Source organism: Zootoca vivipara, chromosome 3 (assembly GCF_965207765.1).
Source record: "Zootoca vivipara chromosome 3, rZooViv2.hap1.1, whole genome shotgun sequence".
NCBI lineage: Eukaryota > Metazoa > Chordata > Lepidosauria > Squamata > Lacertidae > Zootoca > Zootoca vivipara.
In genome coordinates, this window is record NC_142586.1 from 49,013,048 (window position 1) to 49,036,444 (window position 23,397).

A 23,397-nucleotide genomic window follows, 5' to 3' on the forward strand; every position below is an offset into this window, starting at 1 on the left:
TATTTATTTATTTTTGCAAATGCTATACAATAAGCACAGGTGGATGTTAAAGAATCCCTTCCCAAATAGTAAATGCAAAATGTGAATGTTTTACAAAGAGGGTTAGCCATGTCTCCTTCTGGTATAGGAGTTGATACCCAAGCATTCATTAGGAATTAACTGTAGAGTTAACTTACATTACAATGGTATCCATGTCTACTTCAGAAGTAACTCATTTTGTATTTAATGGGACTTACTCCTAGGTAAGTGGGTATGGGATGGCAGCCTAGGCTTTGGTTTAGGGGGTTGGCATTGGTGAAAACAGGGTTCTTATGCCTTTAACAGCTGTATCTCTGCAATAAATACCAGCAGGACAAAGCTGTGACTTCCCATGGTAAATATGCAGTTCTCTAGGGGGGATGAGGAGGAATGACTGCATGCTCTCTAATTGTGTGTTATGCCATGCCCCCACTGCAGCCATGTTGTGCTACTACACAACCCCATGGCAGCCATTCTGTCACTGATACCCACAGCAGTCTCTCAAAATTCAACATGTGCTCACTGATCCAAAAATGTTGGCAACCACTGGACCAAGGAGTGAGGATACTTCTTTGTATAGATAATGCATGTCCAATGTGTCGACAGCAATCGACTCGGGGACCGCGCAAGGATTTTGGTTGATTGTGGCAGCCTCGAGCACCCTGCTCGGCCGCCGGCTTTGCCCGACCCCCAGTCAGTTGGCCGGCCTGGAAAGGCACGATGCTCTGCCTCCGCCCCCTGCAAGCCGCAGCCCTGGGCAGGGAGGCGAAAATGAGGTGCATGGGCTCTGCACGGGCTGCAGCTGTGGAGGTGCTCAGTCAGCTGGCCAGCCAGGAAAGGAAGCCGAGGGAGAGACCATGACGTTTTTCCTCCCTACCCCCTTCCACCAGTTCCCATGGAAAGAAAACCCTCTCCCTCCTAGTTTTGCATGGATGCTGAACTTTCCCCACCTTTCCAGCTCCAGCCTAGCTGCATTTATTCAAAAGTAAGCCGCTGGCCCCCACGGAGCTCTTCCATCCGGTAAAAGGGGAATTGGACATTTTGGGTTGTATTGGTTTCCTGTGTGTACCAACAGCCTGGGAGGGGCTGGTGTGTGGGGGCAATAATTTGTTATTATTTTTAATCATAATCCTAATTTATTATTTATATCCCGCCCATCTGGCTGGGTTTCACTAGCTAAATATAACATGTTTAAGTTGAAGAATGACAATGGGAGAGTGTGGTAGATCACTGCCAGTTTTTTATATTGGATGGTGGATGTGCCTGGTATAGATCAGAGATGGGGAAACCTTTTGGCTCAGTGGGTCAGCTCTTTGTTTTCCCCACCTTCACAGGCCAATCATCTGATTTCAAAATGGTATCAGGTGATTGAAAGGTGCAGTGACTACCTACCTGTCAAAGTTGGCCCACAGGTGTGAGTTGAGGTGGGGAGACACTGCCCAGTCAGCCTTTTGGTAAGGCCTGAGCATGCCAGCCAGGTCCCAGCAGGAACTCGCAGGCTCTCCTGAATCAAGCTAACTGAATTCCCTTCTCATCAGCTGACATTCAGCAGTTCAATCCTACTTTCTGCAGCTGCATTGCTACCTGTGTATCTAGGTGTGGCACAAGTGGGCATGGATTAGGGAAAACAATGTCATGGGCCAAATGGGGAGACCTAGAGGGCCCAATTTGGCCTGCTGGACTGATATTTTTACTCCTGGTGTGGATGGTGCAGCATGCAGTTCAGTAGCTCACCACATGGGTGAGCTACATACAGATTTCAGTATTCGCACTATTCATAGCTGACAAGTCTCCCGTTTTTCACAGGAAACCCCCATATTTTAAACCGTTTCCCACTGGCAGCCCGGATTGGAAAAAATCCCGTAAATCCCCCAGATTTCAGTACCTGCCAGGGAGGTTCCTTCTGCGCATGTCTGGACATGCGCAGAACCGATTTTGGGTGCTCTGCCTGTCTGGGCACCAGAAATCGGGCAGCGCCGGCACCGGAACTTGCTTATATGCATGTCTGGAAGCAACTTCCGGTGCCAGCGCTGCTGATTCCGGATTTTTCTAACTGGGAGTTGGAAGGTATGTCACTATTAGTCCTGGGCACCATCTCACTCATCTGGGATCACCAACAAAACTCATTCCTGACATCTATATGTACATCAACCATGTACCTTCCCCAAAAATATGGTTCCAGGAAAACATGACTATGGGCTGGATTCAACAACCCAGTTCCATTAGTGGAAAACAGCACAAGAATTCCCACTAACACAATGGGGCTTTCCCTCCCCCAGCTCTCCCAAAACCATTCTGGAGGGTCAGTGAAAACTCCCAGAACAGTATGTGGTGGGAGAGAGGAGACTGTTCTGTTGAGCAAGCAGAAATGCTTAAGCTGACTGAATGATCTCCTTAGCAAAAAGTTGAATTCCACTTCACAATCTCTTCCCACACACTATCAGCTTTTCTAGACTGCAAGTAATGTTAATCACCTATGGAAGCAAGCAAGTCACTATATATTCAACATGCTAACCACAACTCATGTCCTTATGTCCCTAATGATTGGATCCTGCACACTACAAGTATTCAACCACTACCAGAAAATGTATGCTCAGCATGAAATTATGTAGATGAAAGGTAGGTCTCTAAAGGTTTCCTTTTGTGCCTTCCTACACAAAGATTCTCATTTTCTTTAACAGTCTCTCTGACGACCAAAGAACATATTATGTTAAATGCACGCTCAGATTTCTGTGCAAACCACAGAATCCCTAATCTGGACCGGGTCTACAATGCAGGTAAAAAAAATGGGGATAACTTTTCACCTTCTTCTTCATCGTCCCAAAGAAAACTGCACACACATGCACACACATCAGAAGGAAGACTCTGTTGATGCCAGATCTGGGTGCGGAGGTGTTGCAACTGCTATTTAAAATGCACATACACAAATGCAAGTATGTTTTGCAAACAACTCTTGGATGATATTTTCAATGATTTGCTAGACAATTCTCTAATCCAGCCCACTGGAAATATTTAGCATCACGTCCTTAAGGTTTGATACTCATCAGTTTCCAACTCCTGGGATCAGTAGCCTTAGAACACTGGCTCCTTTCTCCATGGAAGCAGAATTACCTACTGCCATGGGCCCCTGAGGAAAGGCAGGCTTCCTGGTAACATTTGTTTCCTGCATGAGATGCACAACAGGATCTTATATTTGTTTTGTTTGCAGATCTATATCACCACTGAGTAGCTGAGCTATGACTGGTTCTCACAATATTTCACAGTTGTCTGTTATTTGAAATTTTCAGCAGGGGTATTTTATTCTCTCTGTGAAAGAATCTCCTTTCAGTCAGGACTGGTATAACATGCTCCAGGCTCCCCTCTACTGTTCAATTTCATGGATGTCCATGAATACTTTCATCAAATGCTACTGCCAAAGGACAAGTGAAAGTTGAGCACTGTAGACAGCAACCTTGTCAACGATCCAGGGACAGTCCACAATCCAGCATCAGTTACAGCCTGGCTCATGATCTATGTGTGCCCATGAGAGAAGGTAATAGCAGCAGTGAAGTCAAATACAGTGGTGCCTCGCTTAACAAACGCCCCGTAAGACAAAATTTTCGCTTAAAGAAAGGATTTTTCTAGCGGAGGTTGCCTCGCTAGACAAATTCGTTTTACAAAAAAATTGTCTAGTGAATCGCGGTTTCCCATAGGGATGCATTGAAATTCAATTAATGCGTTCCTATGGGCAATTTTTTAAAAAAAAAAAAATTCAATGCATTCCTATGGGATTCGCTAGACAAATTTTTCGTTATAAGAATAGACCCGTGGAATGAATTAAATTCGTCTAGTGAGGCACCACTGTAGTGACTTCAGTATCTGCCCCCCCCCCAATACAGTTGTACCTTGGTTTTTGAACAGCTTAGTTCCCGAACGTTTTGGCTCCCAAACCTGGAAGTGACTGTTCCAGTTTGCAAATTATTTTTGGAAGCCAAATGTCTGACGGGGCTTCCACAGCTTCTGATAGGCTGCAGGAGCCTCCTGCAGCCAATCAGAAGCCACAATTTAGTTTTCGAACGTTTTGGAAGTCAAACGGACTTCTGCAACAGATTCCGTTTGACTTCCAAGGTACGACTGGAAAAAGGAATGGCTGCACCCAAATAAGCAATGTTAGATTAATAAGATAAGAAAGAAGCATCTCCATGGTTTTTTTAAAACTTGCACTGTTTCCCCCCCCTTTTTGGAAGTTGGGAGAGGGGAATGCAATGTGACGATTAATATTGCCATCTTGCGGAAGAGGTAGTTTCTTAGATAAGTTTTTAAACAACTTTTCATTTTTTTAAAAAAATAATTTTTTATTGGTTTTTCATAATATAAAGAACATACACATAAAAAACAAAATTTCCCCCCTCTCCCACCCCCCTCCAGGGGCCCCCTCCTCCCACAAGAGGATCCCATGAAGAGTGGGCAATCGAGGGTGGTCCATTTTATAATTGGGTTTCCCTTCCCCCTCCCTTCCCTCCCCCAGAGCCTCCCCCTGCCACCAAGAAGCTCCAGGATGACAAGGAGAGAGGCAGGCGGGTATCCCCCCCTATCTGTCTAAACTTACATATCAAGAAAAAAAGGACAATAAAAACAAAAACAAAACACACAACAACAACAACAACAACAACAAGTAAACTATTTTTGCCTTATCTTTTTTCTGAACATTTTCCCTTGCACTTCCCCAGACCCCCCTTTATTGATTTTCATTTGCCAAATCAACTTTTACAGTTCTCATTTTTTACAAACCATATAATCTCATTTTAAGCTTATTCTTATCTATTTAGCTATTTACTTAAATCATCTATTACTTTTTATATTTACATATCTCCTTCCATTCCCTCCTTACCCCTGCACCCCAGAACTCTCCCTGCCACTGAGAGCTTCCAGGATGCAAAAGACAAGCAGGGGGTGGTCTTTTTCCAGCTGAATCCCCCCTCCCCCCGTTCCCTCCACTCCGGCAGCCCCCCCTGCCACCAAGGAGCCCCAGAACGAAGATGACCCGCAGGGGAGGGTAAAGCACCCAGCTATCCCTTCCAGATCTTTTAGTTATACTAATAATCTCATTTCTAATCTAAAAAATGCTAATCTTCTTTCCTCCCCTTGCCTAAATTTTCTGCAAGAACTTTCATAATTTTATAAATTCTATATCTTATCTTCTCATTCCATATTATATCTTTTCTTTCTAACTTGAGCTCTCCCCCCCTGTTCCCAGCACATCCCTTCCAGCAAAATCCGTGCACCAGTTTCAACACCATTTTAGACAGCCTTTAAACATAGATCCCTTTTCCATTCACCCCACTCCCTTTCTGCAATTTTTTACATGCCCAGAATTTCCATTCCCTCCCTGTTGCCCTTTTCTTATTTGAATGTCCCACACACTCAGTGTGATTTATCTTTTCCAACAGTCTTTGTTTCTTATGGGGATTCTGAAGTCCGAACATAATTTGTGCTCCCCCTTCCATGAGGGCGCCATTTCTCTGACACACTTGCTCAAAAATTTCTTCCTCTTTCTTCTCGCTACAAACTTCCCCCTCCTCCGAAAGTTGACATAGTTCTTGATTTCCCTCTACTTCTTCTTTAGTCCCTTCATCCGACACTTTTTGTCCTTTGTCCCCTTGGAGAAGTTGTTTCATCTCTCCTATTTGTAAACTGTCTTTATACATTCCAATTGTAAGTTCCCATAAGAGTTTCAGAGTTTTTTCTTTGAATTCAGCTGCATAGTCACTTGTTGACATTTTTGTGCTCCTCTTAAGGACACAATGTTATTCCAAAGCACAGGAAGTGGTTACATTTCTTCCACCGTCGCCATTTTCCCAAACTGGTTACAATATATTCCAAGTTAAGAAAAAAGAATACTTATTTCCAAATTATGATTGTCTGAAGGGAGATTTCATAAATAATTCTGACAGTTCAACTTATCGACATTGTTTCCACTCTCCCTCTTTCACCAATCTTACTAAGTCTGTCAGGGCTGCTGGTCCCAGCGGTAAGAAGAGACTTTTCCTCTCTTAATAAATCGTCCACTCTCCCCTTAACCCTTCCGCGAAAAGGGATTTCAATACAGTTCTTGGAGATTCATAAACACAACAAATCCGAAGATTATCTTGGCATCGGGTATTTTCTTAACTGTTTCTTTCATCGATCATTAGAAGGAGGTCGGCTTCCAGTTTTTAACCACTCTTCCTTACGCAAATTTCCTTAATTTTATTTCCGAACAATCCAAATTACTCACAGTCCGATCTTTTGTAGAATTTTCTTAGAAGAATTGGCCGCCTCCACTTGCCAGTCACGCAGCTTCGCGCTTTCAGAGCAGCAATGTCAGCCTGTCCGCCGCGGTTCACCTCCTCGCTCTCGGGGGCTTAAACAAAGTCGATCCGGGGAGGAGAGAGCCCGCTTTTGGCGCCGCCAGGTAAAATCTGTCCCCAAAAAGCTCAATTTGGGGCTTTTTAGGAGGTTTCGTTTCGCTGGAACGATTCCCTCCACCTCTGAAGCGCCGAGGTCCGCTCCGCTGAACGGACCCCCGTCTGGTCAAGATGGCGCGGTCAACCGGAAGCCTCTAAACAACTTTTCATATTATTCAGCAGTCATTTACACTGATGAAAGAATTATGAGGCCAGTGGTTTTGGTTTGTTCTTATGAAATAACAACTGTTTCTGGACGATCAATATCTCATCTCAACAAGCCTCCTGCATATGCACACATATGCTTTATCCCTGTTTGCAAGCAGGGGAAACAAGCTAGGAAGTGACAATCAACTCTAGCTTTCTATGCATTGAAAAAGCAGAAGTCAATGGCTTCCAAACAAAGTAGGATATTAAAACATGAATTAATATTTTGGTTTGTTTGGAAGCCATTAACTACAGTTACCTGATCTGAATATAATGAGAAGCTAGAGCTCATTGTAGCTTCATGGCTGTTTTTCTGCTCATGTGAAGGGAGGAAAAAAATGGCTATATGCACGTCAAGGAGGCGCTTTCATACACTGGCTTATTATGATGAGATACAATTGTACAAATGTGGCCATAGTCACCTAAGGAACTTCCTACAGCTTGTTGGGTTTTAGAACGGTAGGCAGCCAAAGTAACCCAGAGCAGTTTAAACAGCTACCTGCTTTTTCAGTGTAAAGTGTTCTTTGGCTGATGTACTGTTTGCTTATAAAGCTATTTGCTAACTGGATGCAGCACCAGAGACTTGCAGCAGATGTTGCCATTAAAAAACAGTAATGATACAAAGTTTACTTTTGCCATTAAAACCCCTAAGACTATTTAAGAACATCAAAAAGTGCAGCGGTTCGTGAGATTCCCCACCCCCACCCCCTGTTTTATTCACTTCCCAAACACAGAAATGTAATCCATATTATTTTTAAACAGTTAAAAATCACAGCACTTACTAAGTCTCTGTGAAGAACCCAATTTGCGTGCAGATAATGAATTCCATCAAGAATCTGATAAAGTAGTGATTTCACCATAGATCTTGGCAACTGCATGGGTTTCTTGTTTGCTTTTGAGGCACGATGGAACTTGATAATATGCTAGGAATAAATAAAAAATATATTACAGACATGAATGATGATGAAATAAAATTCTTACAATGAATTTAAAAAAATAAAAGCCTTGCATGTTCCAGGTGGCTTTCTGAAACTGAAGCATGCCGGCTAAGGGGACTCTCACGCTGGTGAGTTGCAACGAGCTATAATATTACTTACCTGAGTGGAACCTTTTTTACATCTACATGCCATCTGGTATATTTTCAGCATCTATTCTCCTGAGGAGGGATTCTACCTGCTTAGTGTTGTTATTGTGACTTTTTGAACCTCAGTAAAATATAATTCAAGAAATATAAATTTGAAGCTTCTCTGGTTCCAAAATCAAATATGGTATGCAAGTATGCCCCATCTTACATGCTTTTACATCTGACACTTCAGAAAATGAAACAATGTGATATGATATTTTAATCTCCTTGGATATAAGATTACTAGGATTGGAATGAATTTTATTTTCAGATTTGCTTTCTCACGCTTTCCCAATTTCCATATAATTTCCCATTGTTTTAAACAATTTTATTAAATTTAGCACTGTGTTCTTAAGAGTCATAGACTCTGGGAGATCTGTACCAAAGAAATGTTTGGAGTCAGTGGAAAACAAATTATGGTATGCAAAAAAAACAAAAAAAAACCATATATTTTGCTTTGTTTACATTACATGTTTGGGGTAAGAAGATACAGACCAACCTCATAGAAATTCGCCTACCTCATAGCAATTTGTCACAACTTTTGGTATTGGCGGTTAGGCATTGGATTATTCAATATGTGATGTATCTGTGTTGTGTGTCGGAGGTCAGGTTGAGGCCATCACCTACCTCCTAGGGGTATCCCCATTAAGGGGATTCGGCGGTCGTGGATCCTGTCTGATGCCCTATTGGGGTTAGGGCCATGGCATGACCCCCGGTGACATCAGGGGAAGCTTCCAGTTCCTCCCACTGTTCGCTAACCTTTAATTGTCTCCACACCGGTCGGGTGGAGTCACGTGTTGTGTTCCCGTCCAGTTGCCTAAGCCAATACCACTCACATGCTATAACCAATAAAGTTGTGGCCTTAATTTGCCCATTAACCTAAAATCATGTGTCCTTGTGTCTTATTTACTCCACGCGGGTCGCGGGTCATCGACACGCAACAAAGGAAAAGCAAGAAAGAGGGGAAGAAGCTAAGAGGGAGCACAGGCAAAGAGAGAGAGTGATTCAGAGTAGGAGTTGTCAGTTTATATAAAAGGACAGGATGCTGGATGAATGCTGAATCTGTTGACCTAAGACTCAACAAATATTACACCAAGCATCAAATAACTTTGTTAGACATAACAAGTACATCCATCACATTAAAATATTCATACTGATTTTTAATTGTATTTTTATTGCTTTTTTTATTTATTTTTGGGGAGGTTGCATTAAATTTTGAATTCCATTAAAAATGTTTTAGCATCTAGCATAGTGTATTACAACTGCTAAAAAACAGGCAAAACAACCCCCCCAGCACACACACACACACACACACACACACACACACACACACACACACACACTCTACTGTACGTGGTTTGCTAAGGCCCTCAGCAATTCTGAAGTGGTCTGAGCTGGGTAGAAGTTTAGGAGCCACTGCTCTAGAGTGTTACTTTAGAGATGTTACTTTGTTAGTAGCACATGCACACACCCAAGAGAATAAAGGGACTAAGTTTTTGCCATGGGTTGTTACAGATTAGTTCAAAGACTTTTTTTCCATTGCAATATCTCTGCCCCAGAGCAGTGAGTCTATTCATATGTGAAGTGCCCTTCCCTGATCGCTGAGATCTAATGCGCATGTATCAGCAGCTGCTCTCCCATATGGAAGGTTTCAAATAAGGTGCAAACCCTGGGAATGCTACACTTGGTCCCCACCTTCCTTCTCCTATCTGCAGCACAACTCCACACCTTCCTCACTGGTCAACCTTTCATCTGCACTGCTGCTAACCATCCTTCCTCTCTCAACCAGGGCTTCCAGACTTGTTTCAAATTCCAGTTTAGAGGGTTAGTTGGTTACTGTTGATGAGAGATAAAATGAAAAATCACACTAAAGCTGACAATAAAAGGAGGGGGAAATTCATGCCAGAAAGAAGATGAGGAGCAGAGAAGAAAATGCCAGTTCAAGGCTATTTTCCAATTTGGTTGGCATTACAACCAGAACCAGGTCTCACCACATTGATGATTAGGAGTTTCCAGGGAAGAAGGGCTGACTTCTTAGACTTAGACACTCAACATCTAGAAAGGCACAAGCTCTCCATAGTGAAGAGTCTATAGAGAAAAAGAGTCTGGGGAAGGAATGCTTATCTTGTGATTCTATACTATTACCTTAAACTTAATCGAAGCTGTACTGTTGTTTAGAATCGTTATGTAATGGATGTCTTCAAGTAGTACAATTAAGTTAGTGCTTTCTGTGGTAAGTTAAAGACAGATTTCTCCACCAGCCCTATTTAAAATATAAACTAAAGCCTGAGGACTTGCATAACCTGTTCACTGGACCAAAAAACTTAAAGCACCCAGAGATTACAGATTACAGTATTTGTAATTGCAAATATTCCTAATTAGGTTTTTCTCCACTTCATTGGCATGCAAACAGCTTAAATGTAGAAAAACAGCTAACGAAGAAACATACAGAAGTTGCAATGCTTAGAAAGCACTCCAGAAACTAAATGCTCAGCCCTATTGCTCAATTTTTATTTAATTGTTTGCAACAACAAAAAATCCATACCTCCAGCATTAAGAAAAAAAAATGGCAATGAACAGCATAAAAGCAACAATAAAATTACATTAGTAAAACAAGTACAAAAGACATCATAAATCAATATATCAGCTTAATACAAAAACCCTGAGGGAAGAGATGAGTTTTAAGCAGGCTCCTAAATGCCAAGGCTTTAGGTGCCTGTATGATGTTCATTGGGGGCATATCCCAAAGGGCAAGGTACCATCACACTAAATGCCCTGGTCTTAGTGGACATTAGACGAATCTTGGGACAATAAGGCCCAATGTATTTTTACTTAAAATATTATTGTATTCTATTTATGATCTGGAGAACAATTTATTTCCTAAAACAAAGTGTACTTGAATTGATGACTCTTAATTAGTAGCATATTGACAAATGAATTGTGAAGTCTTCCATATTTTTGTTTGCCACCCTTTCCTTGGCATGTGTGCCACTGCCCTCTGGCAACTACAATGAGCCTCAGCTCTCCTTCTAACCCTGGAGTGCTAGCTGTGGCAGTGTTCATCCCAGAAGTCAATCCCCTCCCCAGAACCAAGGCTGGGTGGTTCCATAGGCCAAGCTATCTAGAGCAGGCATCCCCAAACTTCAGCCCTCCAGATGTTTTGGACTACAATTCCCATCTTCCCCGACCACTGGTCCTGTTAGCTAGGGATCATGGGAGTTGTAGGCCAAAACATCTGGAGGGCCGCAGTTTGGGGATGCCTGACCTAGAGAATGCTTACCATGCAGGGCCAAAATGAAAAGCCACCACATTCTGTCCCAGAGCAGGAAAGTAGAGCAAGATGCTTCCTGAGTTTAATTAAGACGCATGGAACATTTTAGCTAAGCAACAGCAAAAAAAGAAGAAGAAAAAAGATGTGCTCTCCTGTAGGTGCAGGGCATCCTCAGCTGTGCAGAAGCCAACATAGCAAAGTGAGGATAAAGATTTAGCAACAATAATTTTTGTCTTGGTTTCCAAGTCTAGTCAAAACTATTGATCTCTGGAAATGTACCATCTTCAGATTTTATTTTATTTTTCAAATCTGCCCTTTCTCACAGAACTCCTTCCTATAACACCTATGTGACACATCCACTCTCTTCCTTCAAATTATGCCTCAAATTCAGTCCTTCTGTGATACTTCAGCATAACCCATAGTCCTCATCCCCTACTAAAACTAATCCCAAATATGCACAAATGCCCCATATTTCTCCCCTCCATTCATCACCTTTCTCTAGATTGGATTTTTGATTGTAAAATTCTCAAGAAGAAGGACCTACCTGCCTTTTTGCTTATTATTCTAGTGACAGTAACACAACAAAAAGTATTATCAGTACAACCTTCTGCTTGTTTCTGTCCTAGCTCATTGGTACCCAAGTATGGTCATATTATTTATCACTGAATTATTGTGCTATGAATTTGCAAGTTCTAAACTGAACTGAGATTGGAGTTCTTTTTTAAAATGATGAGCACAAACAATCTGAGGGAGAAAACCTGCTTTATCTTTCTCACATGAAGCAGCTGAGGAAGAAGACATTTGAGTACAGTGAGAAGGCAGAAACTAATACTGTAGTGGCCGTTTAAAACAACAGTAGAGGTTTGAATAAACAAGGGCGGAGAAACACTGGGGGTGCATTAAAAAACAACAACCAGTTTTGACAAGGAGAAATAACACAGGTGTGTGCAAGACAGAAGCTGTCACCAAAAAGCTAACACAACAGGGGCTGCTCATATTGATAATATGGCAGTGAACTTTTCAAACTTTGGTGAAAAGAAAAATGTGGAAGTAATACCGTATATTCCTAGCTTATTAGATCTGGTTTAAGGAGTGCTAAGTGCCTCTACGACCACCTTGCAAACAAAGCTAAAGAAGCTCAGAGAAGCTTAAACAACAACATTTGTACAGTGTGTGGAAAGGAAGGTCATATAGCAGACTATGTCCAAATTCAAACATCAGAGCTCTTTTTAAAGGTCACAAATCAGAAGAAAGTATTCACCTTCTCAGGAAAGTAATTATACCCTGGACTGCAGCACTACTGCTATTGCAAATGTTCCAGCTGTGATGAAATCTAATTGCCTGACCCAGGAAAAGAAAAACCCTGGGCAGGCTTTTTGTTTTTTTAAGAAACAAAACCATGTGATTCTGACTAGATTTCTTGATTCTCTGTCTGGTATATAAAAATAGGAACTTTTTTCAGCATCTTCAACCTCTAGAGACCACCCTGTTCAGTATAGAAATGGTGCACGGAGTTTTAATACAGATTTATGCAACTTACTTATCTAGAACTGTATTTAAAAAGGTACATTAACCAAATCCGAAATATCACTGATTCTATTAACATTTATACTTATTGTACTATGTTTCATTAAATCCATTAAAAAGAAATAGAAATAGAAATGGCTTTTCCCCAGATAGGCCTACTGTTGGAACCAGCAATCTATCAATTAGAAAACATACTGAGGTTTTTCACCAACTTATAGACCTGGTTTGGACATCACATTTAACCACAGTGAAAAACAAAATATGGTGTAAACATGTATGAACAATCTGTTGCTCCATGTTGAATAATGGTCCCTACTTCACTATCTCCCCTGCTCCCACTGTTGCCACGCTAGAGAGGAAACAAAGCAGAGGCTGGTTTTGCACTATGTGAGAACCAGTATTCATAGCTTGTTTATCTCTGAACAAACCATGGGCAGTAAACCAAACCAACATCTGTTCTTGGTTTACTGCTTGTTCTTTATTTGGAGAGAAAAAGTGGCAAGTGCCTGTTCACATGTAATGCGAAGCTAGCTTCTGGTTTGTGTTCTCTCCAGCAGGAGCAAGGACTTTTGAGCAGCGCACTCCAGCACACTGCTCGTTCATGTTAAGCCAAACTTTATTTTTAGCTATCGTTTAATGTGATACTTGAACCAGGCCATTCCAAGAAGGCTTCAAAGCATCTATAGTTGTTTTATTTCTTTAATGTTATGAATGCTTCTATATTTTCCTTATTTATTCCCCAATAAAGCTTGTGATTCCAACTAGATCTTATCTCTGTGCTAAATTAGAACCTTCTTCATATGACTTGGTTTCCTCATAAGCCATGGTTTATTAAATTACTGTTTATTGCGATGACTTAGTGTTTCAAATGAACCTTGAATTGCGGTTTAACTATTTACTGCTAACAAATTACAATCTGAAGCCAGGGCTTATTTTAAGTATAGCTTGGTGTTGACATGTAAATCTAGCATCCATGGTTTGTACAGGCATCCCACTGCAGGCGATCACCAAGAAACAAAGGCATAAGACAACAGCAATTGGAAATCAAGCTATGTACTGGAGAAACAACCCGTGTTAGGAAAACTATGGCTTAGCACTGTGCATGAACCAGGGCATTATTCATTTATTTTACTTGTATTTCACCTTTCTTCCAAGGAACTCAGAATGACACACATGGTTCGCCTCCCTCCCATTTTATCTTCACAAACAACCCTGGGAGGTAGGTTAGGTTACGAAATAGTGACTGGTCCAAAATAACCCAGGGAGTGTGATGGCTGATTAAAGGTTCAAACCTTGACCCACCTGCTACTATTCCACTGCTCGAGTCACTACACCACGATGGCTCTCAATCTAAAATATAAAATGCTACTAGTATAATCAATGACCCAGACTACCATTTTTCTGTCCTGACAATTTTTAATACTACTCTTTATCTATAGCACAGAGCATGCAAACAAGTATGACACCAAGAATGTAAGTGATCTGGGTAAAAAATGTGTCCTTAAACATGTGGATTTTAAAGTTGGTTTTGAAGGAGTAGAGTGAAGGAGCTTTACATACGTTGATTGGGAGGCTGTTCCAAGTGTAAGAGGCAGCATGGAAAGAGACAAAGTTGGGAGTGAGCAAAAAGACAACGGGAAGTGGGGGAGGTGGAGTGATGCTTAGAATAAGTGACAGAGGGGGGAGTTATTCAAAACATGAGGGATAAAGTTTTGGCCATCAGCAAATTTCAGACACTCCCCAGAGAAAGCAAACATTATTCAAAGATGTACATTATGGAGCTCAATAAAGAAGGCATGGAACCTCCTAGAGCTGTGCCCTTAGCAACATTCTTTTCACATTTCATTTCACTTTTTAAGTTTCTCACTAGCCCAAAATAATTAGTTTCTCCACAACTCTGAAATTCCTCCTCCCCGAACTGCATGCTTCCTAAATGATGAAATAGTACAATTGCCCCTATACATATTCTAATGTTTTATACAAAATGCAGTATTAAAAAAAACCAAGAGAGTCAACAGGAATAATGAAGTAGCTAATTTCAAGGATCATAGAATATTCAGATTTGGGGATCCAAAAACACCCCAAAACAAAGCTCTGCTTGCAAAAGTAGAGGGTTGAAGCAATGACCAGAAAGGGACACAAAATAAGATTCTGAGTTAATTCATATTTATTCATGAGAGTCACTTTACCGGAGGACATCCAACACTATTCCAAGAAGGCAGGGCCAGTAATGCAGTTACTACCCACACAAATCTTACTGGCAGAGAGGGAAGCCAGTTTCTTAGTGGTAAGAAATGACAGCATTGGCCCCATCTATGTGGCTTGATCATTTGCACATTCTCAAAGCAATATGGTACCTCCGTTACCACTGCAGGTATATGTGAAGAAGTCATTAGCCTGTGGCAATTGCACATAAATACTTTTACTTCCTTTAACGAGCTGCATGATTTAGTTGGAAAAATATAAAATACCTTTTTCAATGGTTCAGTGTACAAACATAAAGTGGAAGCATATATCTGAAAATTGTTAGTGATAATAAAATGGTGAATTGCACGGAAAGTGACAGTACACAGTGAAATATGAACACTTTGCATTATGACTGCATAGCAGATAGCTAAGAAGTAGTGGTGACCCGACAAACCTATTGTTTGTGTGGCAACTTTCACACAGTGCAAGCAGCATTCAAATGGCAAGATCTGCAAACTGCTCATTTTAGCAGCAAAATATTGTTTTGTGGTTGCTTTTAAAACAAATAAATTCAACTGATGCACAGAGTTAAAGTTCATGCATATAAAATGAAGTTATCCATAATAAGACTGTGATACTTTGGGGATATTAAGTGTACACTTGTTCTTTGTGCAATTAACTTCAATGGGGAAAACTTCGAAAATGAGTGGGTGCACGCTAGTAAATCTGTAAGAACAAGTCTACCCAATTAAACTATACGGAGCATGCAGTAGCATGAAACCTCATGACTTTATATCATTTTGATCCAAGTTTCTTTTTACTTTGAACATTGCATGTGTGTGTGGTTTTTTTCTTCTTCTTGACAATAAGCTATTACTCATGTATTTTGAAATGGCTTTTCAAACTGCTGTTTCCTTGCTACTGTTAAGTTTTACAGAAATTTGTCCCAGACAAGCCTAAATTTCATGTTAATGTAATCCAAGTTCAGTATAGTTTAAATGGATTAGGGAAGATCAGCAGTAATTAGACTATTTCCACCAGAGGTTATTACAAACAAACTGCTAACAAATATGTTTGATTTTCATATTGTACATGATGTGCCAACATAAATGTCCGCACACCAACTTGTAAGCAATATGTGAACAGGCTCCTAATTTACTTATTTTTATTTTTATTAAATATTTTCATGGTTTACAAAGGTACATGCCGTGTCTCTTTTTTCAGGTTGCACAGTCTTTCTTACAAATCAGTTACATTTGTTGTGAGACCTTAGTGTTGAGTATGGTATAAGGTTGGGGAAGAAGAGGGGGGGAGAGGAGGGGTGGGGTGGTAAGGCTTACCGGTATATTCTTTGTATAGCATGCGTGTGGGGTTTTGTGTCAGCGTCAAGTGGGTAGTTTCTCTTTCTATTCATTTATTACAGTACATTTCCTTGGTAGTGAGAGGTACTGGGGGCAGGGTGTGGTTGGTTGTCTGTGGTTGGCAGCAGTGGGGTTTGCTTGCATGGGGAGGGGAGGGCTTGTTGGGTCAGGTAAGCACATTCAGGTCATAAGCCCTGATCTCAAACAGTTATCTGGATTGCAGCATTGCAGGCATAGGTATCAATCAATATTTGCATACTCCCAAAACTATAAAGCATAGAATAGGGCAATGTGAATTAAAACACTGAGAAAACCAGTAATATTACACATCAAAAAAGGGGAAGCTGGGGTGGGAGATTTCTAGTCTTCATGAATAAAAACAAGTCATGCCTCTAAAAACAAGGATGTCTCCAGACTGTCATCATTTTTCAAGAGCAATTCAAGTGCATACTGGATCTTTAGTGCAACAGATCCACTTAAATAATAAAAGAATCGAACTTTTTGCATTTGTAAACTGACAGTGTGGCATGAATAATGATCCACAGGAAAACCTATAACCCCCATCCCTACAAGCAAATCAGGAGGAATACAAAACGAATACTCTATGTCATAGAACCACCCCATAAACAAATCAGAACAAATTTCTATAAAGTCAAAATGAATGAAGTCTGACCACTGTGCAAGCAAATCACAATGATGCTAAATAGACAGGTCATCTGAAGAAGCCCCTTCTTTTAGGCCAACTTTTTAACATAAAAAATAAGTCATTTTGGCACTCAAGCTATGTCTCCATTTCCAATTTGCCTTATGCGGCTGTATCTATAGAATAAGCATATGAAAATCTGCACAAGTTGATAAATTATTCTGAATTCTGGGGTTTTGGATTTATTCATTTTTACAGATTTTTCCCATCCCCAACTATGGATATGCAACCACAGCCAGTCAAACCACCAATAAATTCTGAACTTACCCACAAATCATGTTCGGCATAATCAAACAGCAGCCACACTTTTCTGTCACTATGGGAAAGGAAAACTTTCTGTAATGCAATCACATTAGGGTGCTTCAGTTCTCGCAAAAGCTGTAAGTGAAGAGACAAAATCATCAATGCTTCTGTCACCACAAAATGCTTTTAATTTGTCAAAAAGATTTGAAAATTCCAGCAATTCCAGAATAATCTAAGCACAAGAAGTACCTCATTTACAGAACAATAATGGAGTAATCCTTTCCCCCAAAGTCGTACAAGAGGCGATCAAATACAGTATGTGTATAATCCCCTCCAGGGACCCACATACATTGCCTCAAAAATGAGAGAATTATGGAATTATGGATGCTCTTTGCTGATTCCTCATTTCCAGTGCAGCCCCCAGTCCCACCTTCCCAGTCCCCCAGACCCCACACTGTTCCCCTCTGCCTCTGCAGAATGTTTTCAAGAGGCACAGGTGACATCAGAGGGAAGAACCCTGCAGTGCAAATTGAAACTATCCAACCCCATTTCTTTAGTGCCAGCAGAACTCCACTGAGTGCAAGTCAAGATGCAATATATGGAAATGTATCCTAAAAGCATAGTCCAACTTTCAGTCTAACTCTTCAGTACTCAGGTTGTTTATTGCATAAAATGATAAATAAATGGAATGCCATGAACAACATAAACCAAAGGCTTTATTTTGTTCTAGGATTAAAACATAGTAACAGTTGGCAAGTTTTATATGGTCATTTAAAAATTATTAAATGACCTTTACAATCTACTGGCCTATGATCACAAAAAAGAGATCAGTATGAAGTTCAGGAAGGTTATTATTTAACCTGCCATTTCACAATAATTTAATTTCTCTCTTTTCTCCCTTCCCAATTTTTAACACAGGGTATTTAACTCAGCATTCTTAAATATAACCTTTAAGGAATGTCAATCTCTCATGGATTTTGACTTTGACAAAAGTTCAAATTTTGCACATATATTTAATTACTAAACATTGCATAATCTGGACATTCTCAAATATAACAAATTATTGTCATACTGGCCATGTCTTTAAAATATTAAGTATATATAAGGGGGGGAATTGTGTTGTTGGCAGTGTTTAGGTGAAAAACATCTGGAAGTACTTTTGTGATTTGTGGGTTGATTCTGCCACAAGGGAAATCTCCTTAAAATACAATGTTCAGCAAAGATCGAATGTGCTTTCTTGGAAAAGGCCAGGGCCAGTGAAGCAACAGACTCACTCACAAAAGATAAAGCAAGCCATATGGAAAGGAACAGAGTTCATCTCTAAATCAATACAAAAAAGGTGCCAAGCTTTAATCCAGGAGAGGCAGAATGAGAGGAAGGGAGAAGAGGATGCCCTGTCCTCCACTGGCTTCTGCTTCATCCACTGCCAGTGTACAGCCCCCCCCCGGGGGGGGGGGAGTGGGAGGAGGTTCCTCATCCTTGCTTCCTCATTCTTGCTTTAATCTGTTATTTGACATAAAGCTTAAATTGAGTAACTGATGAAGCCTATTTTTATAACAGTGAGCCAGAGAGCAAATAATCTCTTTTATTTGCCTAGGCTATTTTGATGCAGTCCTCTAACAAGAAATGAAAAAGAGCCTTAGAAGATAAGACGACCGCTTTTTCAATCGGCACATGGCAGCAGCTTATTAAACTGAAATAATTCTTACACTTCTTTCATTAGCTCCACAAGGCACCTATACTGATGTTCTGGCAATTTGAAATAACTATTGCTCCAGGCCAACAGAGGCTCTTGTCAGCGAGAATGAATTTTTGCCTATTCTGCAGCCCATAGAGCCACCACCTCCCATGTGGTTCTGGAGGGTCTTCTAACCTCCAGAGCAATTTATTTTTCAAAGGGCATAGAGGTTGCAAGGGAACGTTAGCTAAAATCACCTCTCCCCTTTTACTGACAGGAGCCTTTGCTGGATCAGAGCTTAAATACAGAGCTTATGCAAGTCATGGGGAAAAGAAAGTACATCCTCCTTGAATTCTGTGGTTTTTCATATGAGGACATAATAACAATCCTCTGTTCCTTAGCAGGTCTTAAAATCTTGGGGATCTGGGGGACAATTCAGCTAATTTCCTCCCCTTCAGGTCCAAGGTCTAGGTGGATAAAAGGAGGGGGGTATTTCATTACTTATGTTATTAACAAAGCCCAAGTTCCATACCACTGCCATCATTTAGTATCACTTGCACCCTTAGCATATTAAATTTCCAATAAGCCCTGATAATTGTGGGGTGGAGGTATGGTACAAAGTTGAACATAGTTACTATATTTAACAAAGATAAATAATAAACAAACATTCATGTTTATTTATTACAAGATTATGTAGCGCCCAATCTTGTGGTTACTTTAATATGGAGTACAGCTTATTTTACACTACAAAACCAATACAGGTTTGATGAAACAGTTAACTTATTAAAACTCCTTTGCCGGATTGCCCTTGTATTTACTCCACCCCAGTTAAGCCTCACCAAGACTAAAACAGAGTGCCTTTGTTGAAACCTCTGTTTCAACTCCTACTGATTGTTTGGAGCATAGATGTGTTTTTACTGTGCTATCCTGGAATCTTCCTCTGGCTTTTCTACCCTAGAATTCCAAGCAGCCTCTCATTTCTTCACCTTTAATGCTGTAGACATATTTTCCCCTCATCTCTTTTAGCCTGAGCCAAGTTATTCAGCTACCCCAACAAGTCTTCGGCTACCAAACCACTCTTGTCTTCCTTTTGGGTCTTCCTTTCTCTTTCTTGACCCTCTTTCTCCGCTGTCTTCTTGCTGTCCACCACAAATACTATCAACAGGGCCTTCTCTAGGCTTGGGCTGGGTGGCGCAATGCGCCAGGGCGCCTGGGCACCAGGGGCACCGCTGTGCCGCCAGACAGCTGGTGTTTGCACTGTGCTGTGCCAGACAGCTGATGAGAAGGACTTTCCTCCCTTCCAGAGGGAAGTGATTGCGCGTGGGGCCCACCTCCCGCGTCTGCAGGGGGCGTGGTCGCCCCCTGCACCAGCCCCTCCCCACCGCATCATACCCCCCTGCCAGCCAATAAGGCTCACGGGGGCGGAGTCCAGCTCAGTTTAAACTGCTGTTGCGGCGGGGGAATCTTTCTCTTTGCTTCATGCTGGAATTCCGGCGAGTCATCATGGTGCGCGCCACAGCGCCATGGCGTCACAGAGCTCCTGAGGGCAGCCAGTGTGTTCGCGCTGCCCGAACGGCTCCTGAGACCGCTGCCGCCGCGTGAGTGCCAGGGGTGCCCAGTGGACCAGCTGAGAAGTTGCCCCCCCCAGCGAACATAACAGGCCGGAATCAAGGGCACCCTCCACCGATCAACCACCGATCAGGCGGAACCCTGGGGCTCAGAGGCCTGGGACCTCCCGCCTCGCAGCGCGCCGAGGCCTCAGAGCGAGATAGAGGAAATCATTAAAAATAAAAGCCCTGACCTTTCTGCTGCCGCCACTGCGCTCAATCTAGAGAGGGAGAGGAGTTCCTCGGGGAGAGGAGCCTCGGACTCATCATCCCCCCTGCTGTTGCTGCACCACCACAACGGGGTCACCCAGCCACCCAAAGCTCTGGGGCCAGAGGGACCCCGGGGCGAATGCAGGGTGAGGAGGCGTAAGGAGGAGGTCCTGGCCCAGCTGGCCCGCCGTTGAGCTACCACCGCTGCCGAAAGCAAGGGTGAGGTAGGAGGACTTCCTAAAAAAGGTCAACAACTCTGGGAAATGGAGGGGGCGGAGGGATCTTCGCACCACGGTGCCAGACATGCTTAAGACGGCCCTGACTATCAACAAATACTAACTCCCTCTCTAATCAACACAAACTGACACAACCAACACCAACTCTCCCTGACTGACTAGCACCCAGCCGTATATTCACTTATTCTGGCTCCTCTAGTGTAGCCTTAGCAAACCACACTGTCTAACTCAGAATTCTAAATCTGAAGCCACCTACCAGAATATACGTATCTTCTAACCTACTCTTGCACACAGGCAGATGTGAAGGGCCTCTACATTTTTATAGTTTAAATTTCTAAAGTTGCAAGAAGTACAAGTGCAAGTGCAAGATGCTTTTACAATTTATTGTAAAAAAATTGTAAAAGCATCACTAAATGCTAGATCCTTCAAACAGGCCGGATGCTGACTGCTCATAGCTTGCAGAACTACTGGGATGCCAGTTTCGCCTTCAAAACCAGAATTAAGAAGACAAATCACTTAACCAACTAAGAATGGCTATCCACTGCCTAGGATAACTGGTGTGCAGCCATCTGAAACTGAGCAAAGGAACTGAAATGCCCTTAGGATTTTTTTACACAATAACTATAGCTTATTGAATCCTTGAATTTTAAAAATACTTTCTTGTGCATTGTTGGCAAGTGCTGCTTTTCTTTTTTAACTACAATTGCTCAAATCATGCAACACCCTTGTTCCATAACAAGCATTTTGAAAAGCAGTTGTTCTATAAATAATTTCATTTCAAGATCTGAAAATGTTCTGGCATTAATGAACAGCATTCTTCTTAAACAAAAGCATTTCAAGCAACTTTAAAAAGGATTATGCTTTGATTCAAGTAAAGGAAATGAGACAATTAGCATTGTGCTTTCATTCCATGGGGTTCACAGAAAGAGCATAAATAAGTTTGGCACTTTTACTGATAGGAGGCACAGTAAAATATCACAATCACTAGCCTGTATATTTTTAAATAGGGATGGGCTAAGCCTCTAATTCCATCCTCTTTCAGTCTTGCTGGCTCTTGATCATAGCAGTGTTCCATCCCATTGCGTCCCCTGGTGCCCTCTGCATCCAATTCATCTGCACTTGTCCTGCATTCTGTGCACACTTAACGTAAAATCAGCAAGTTCAAGAGCATCAGATCAGGCTACTGCACTGCAAAGTGGACCAAACAAATTTCCTCCTATGCCTAATTTTTAGTGCAAAGGTAAGAAGGTAAAGGGTAAAGGGACCCGTGACCATCAGGTCCAGTCGCGGACGACTCTGGGGTTGCGGCGCTCATTTCGCCTTATTGGCTGAGGGAGCCGGCGTACAGCTTCCAGGTCATATGGCCAGCATGACTAAGCTGCTTCTGGGGAACCAGAGCAGCGCACGGAAACGCCATTTCCTAACCTGAGGTGTGCTTTCGCTAATGGGGCCTCCTGCTGCCACTGGTGCGCGATTTCTGTTCTTATCCTGGAGCAAAGTTCTTAACCTGGAGCAACCACTTCCTGGTTAGTGGAGTTTGTAACCTGAAGCGTCTGTAACCCGAAGCGTCTGTAACCCGAGGTACCACTGTATACCACACCCAATCATAGTGACCAATGCGGGAAGGTAAAAACGGTAGCAGAAAGTTTAATAAATCAGGCAAGCTATGTTGTGACGTGGGGGTTTGTGATTTCAGCTCTCTTGACATAATATGCTGCAGACAGTTCTCTAGTAACACTTCTTTATTAAAGTAAACAAGACTGAGGGCAGGAAGGCTACATTTATAGGGACAGGGAACTAGCTAGAAAGGGATACATTTTGGAGGGAACAATATCAGGCAATTACAGTGCTGCCTTTTGGAGGAAACCAATAAGACAGAGGATCCAAATACAGCAGCTTAAATGAACCAATAGTAGCTGTACCCTCTGGAACCAAAAGGCAGTTACTTTATCCTAATGCAAATACAGACAATAATAATACAGATATAAAATCCTTTGACTCAATACACAACACTCTCAAATAGTCCATTTTGTGGCTCCAGAAAGAGGATTAGTTTAAGAAACAAAGGAAGCTTTGGCCTCCTTCCCAGTATTCCTTGCCTTCCTTCATTTTTATTGTTTTGAACTCAGATCACAGGTAGGTAGCCGTGTTGGTCTGAGTCGAAGCAAAATAAAAAAAAATTCCTTCAGTAGCACCTTAAAGACCAACTAAGTTTTTATTTTGGTATGAGCTTTCGTGTGCATGCACACTTCTTCAGATACACTTGAAACAGAAGAGTCAGACCCTTATGTATATACAGAGGGTGGTGGGGGTGGGTGGGAATGGGTGATGGGCTGATGGGAGTGGTAAACCTGTAGATGGCTGTTAACGACTGATGATGACTGCAATTGGTCCTGCGGGGGGAAAGCAAGGGCTGAGGCGCTAAAGAAAGCTAGATCATGCATAATGAGATAAGAATCCTATGTCTTTGTTCATCCCAGGTGGCTCCATGGTTTTAAGCTTGGTAATGAGTTCCAATTCAGCAACTTCTCTTTCTCAGATCAGTTCAAGATCCAAGTGAGCACCACTACACCCTTCCCTTCCTAGTCCCATTCAAAGAAG

The 23,397-nt window shown here is 41.8% G+C and overlaps 1 protein-coding gene across 4 annotated transcripts in view; it reads right to left on the reverse strand.

Annotated features, from left to right (window-relative positions):
* CDK19 (cyclin dependent kinase 19) overlaps positions 1-23,397 on the reverse strand; it is a 92,181-nt gene that overhangs the window by 38,321 nt on the left and 30,463 nt on the right. For all 4 annotated transcript variants that reach the window (XM_035109070.3, XM_035109073.3, XM_088666012.1 and 1 more), the window contains 2 exons: positions 17,090-17,200; positions 7,433-7,573 (listed from right to left, as the gene is read on the reverse strand). In XM_035109070.3, the coding sequence (XP_034964961.1) occupies positions 7,433-7,573; positions 17,090-17,200 (252 nt within the window). The remainder of the gene's footprint in view (positions 1-7,432; positions 7,574-17,089; positions 17,201-23,397) is intronic.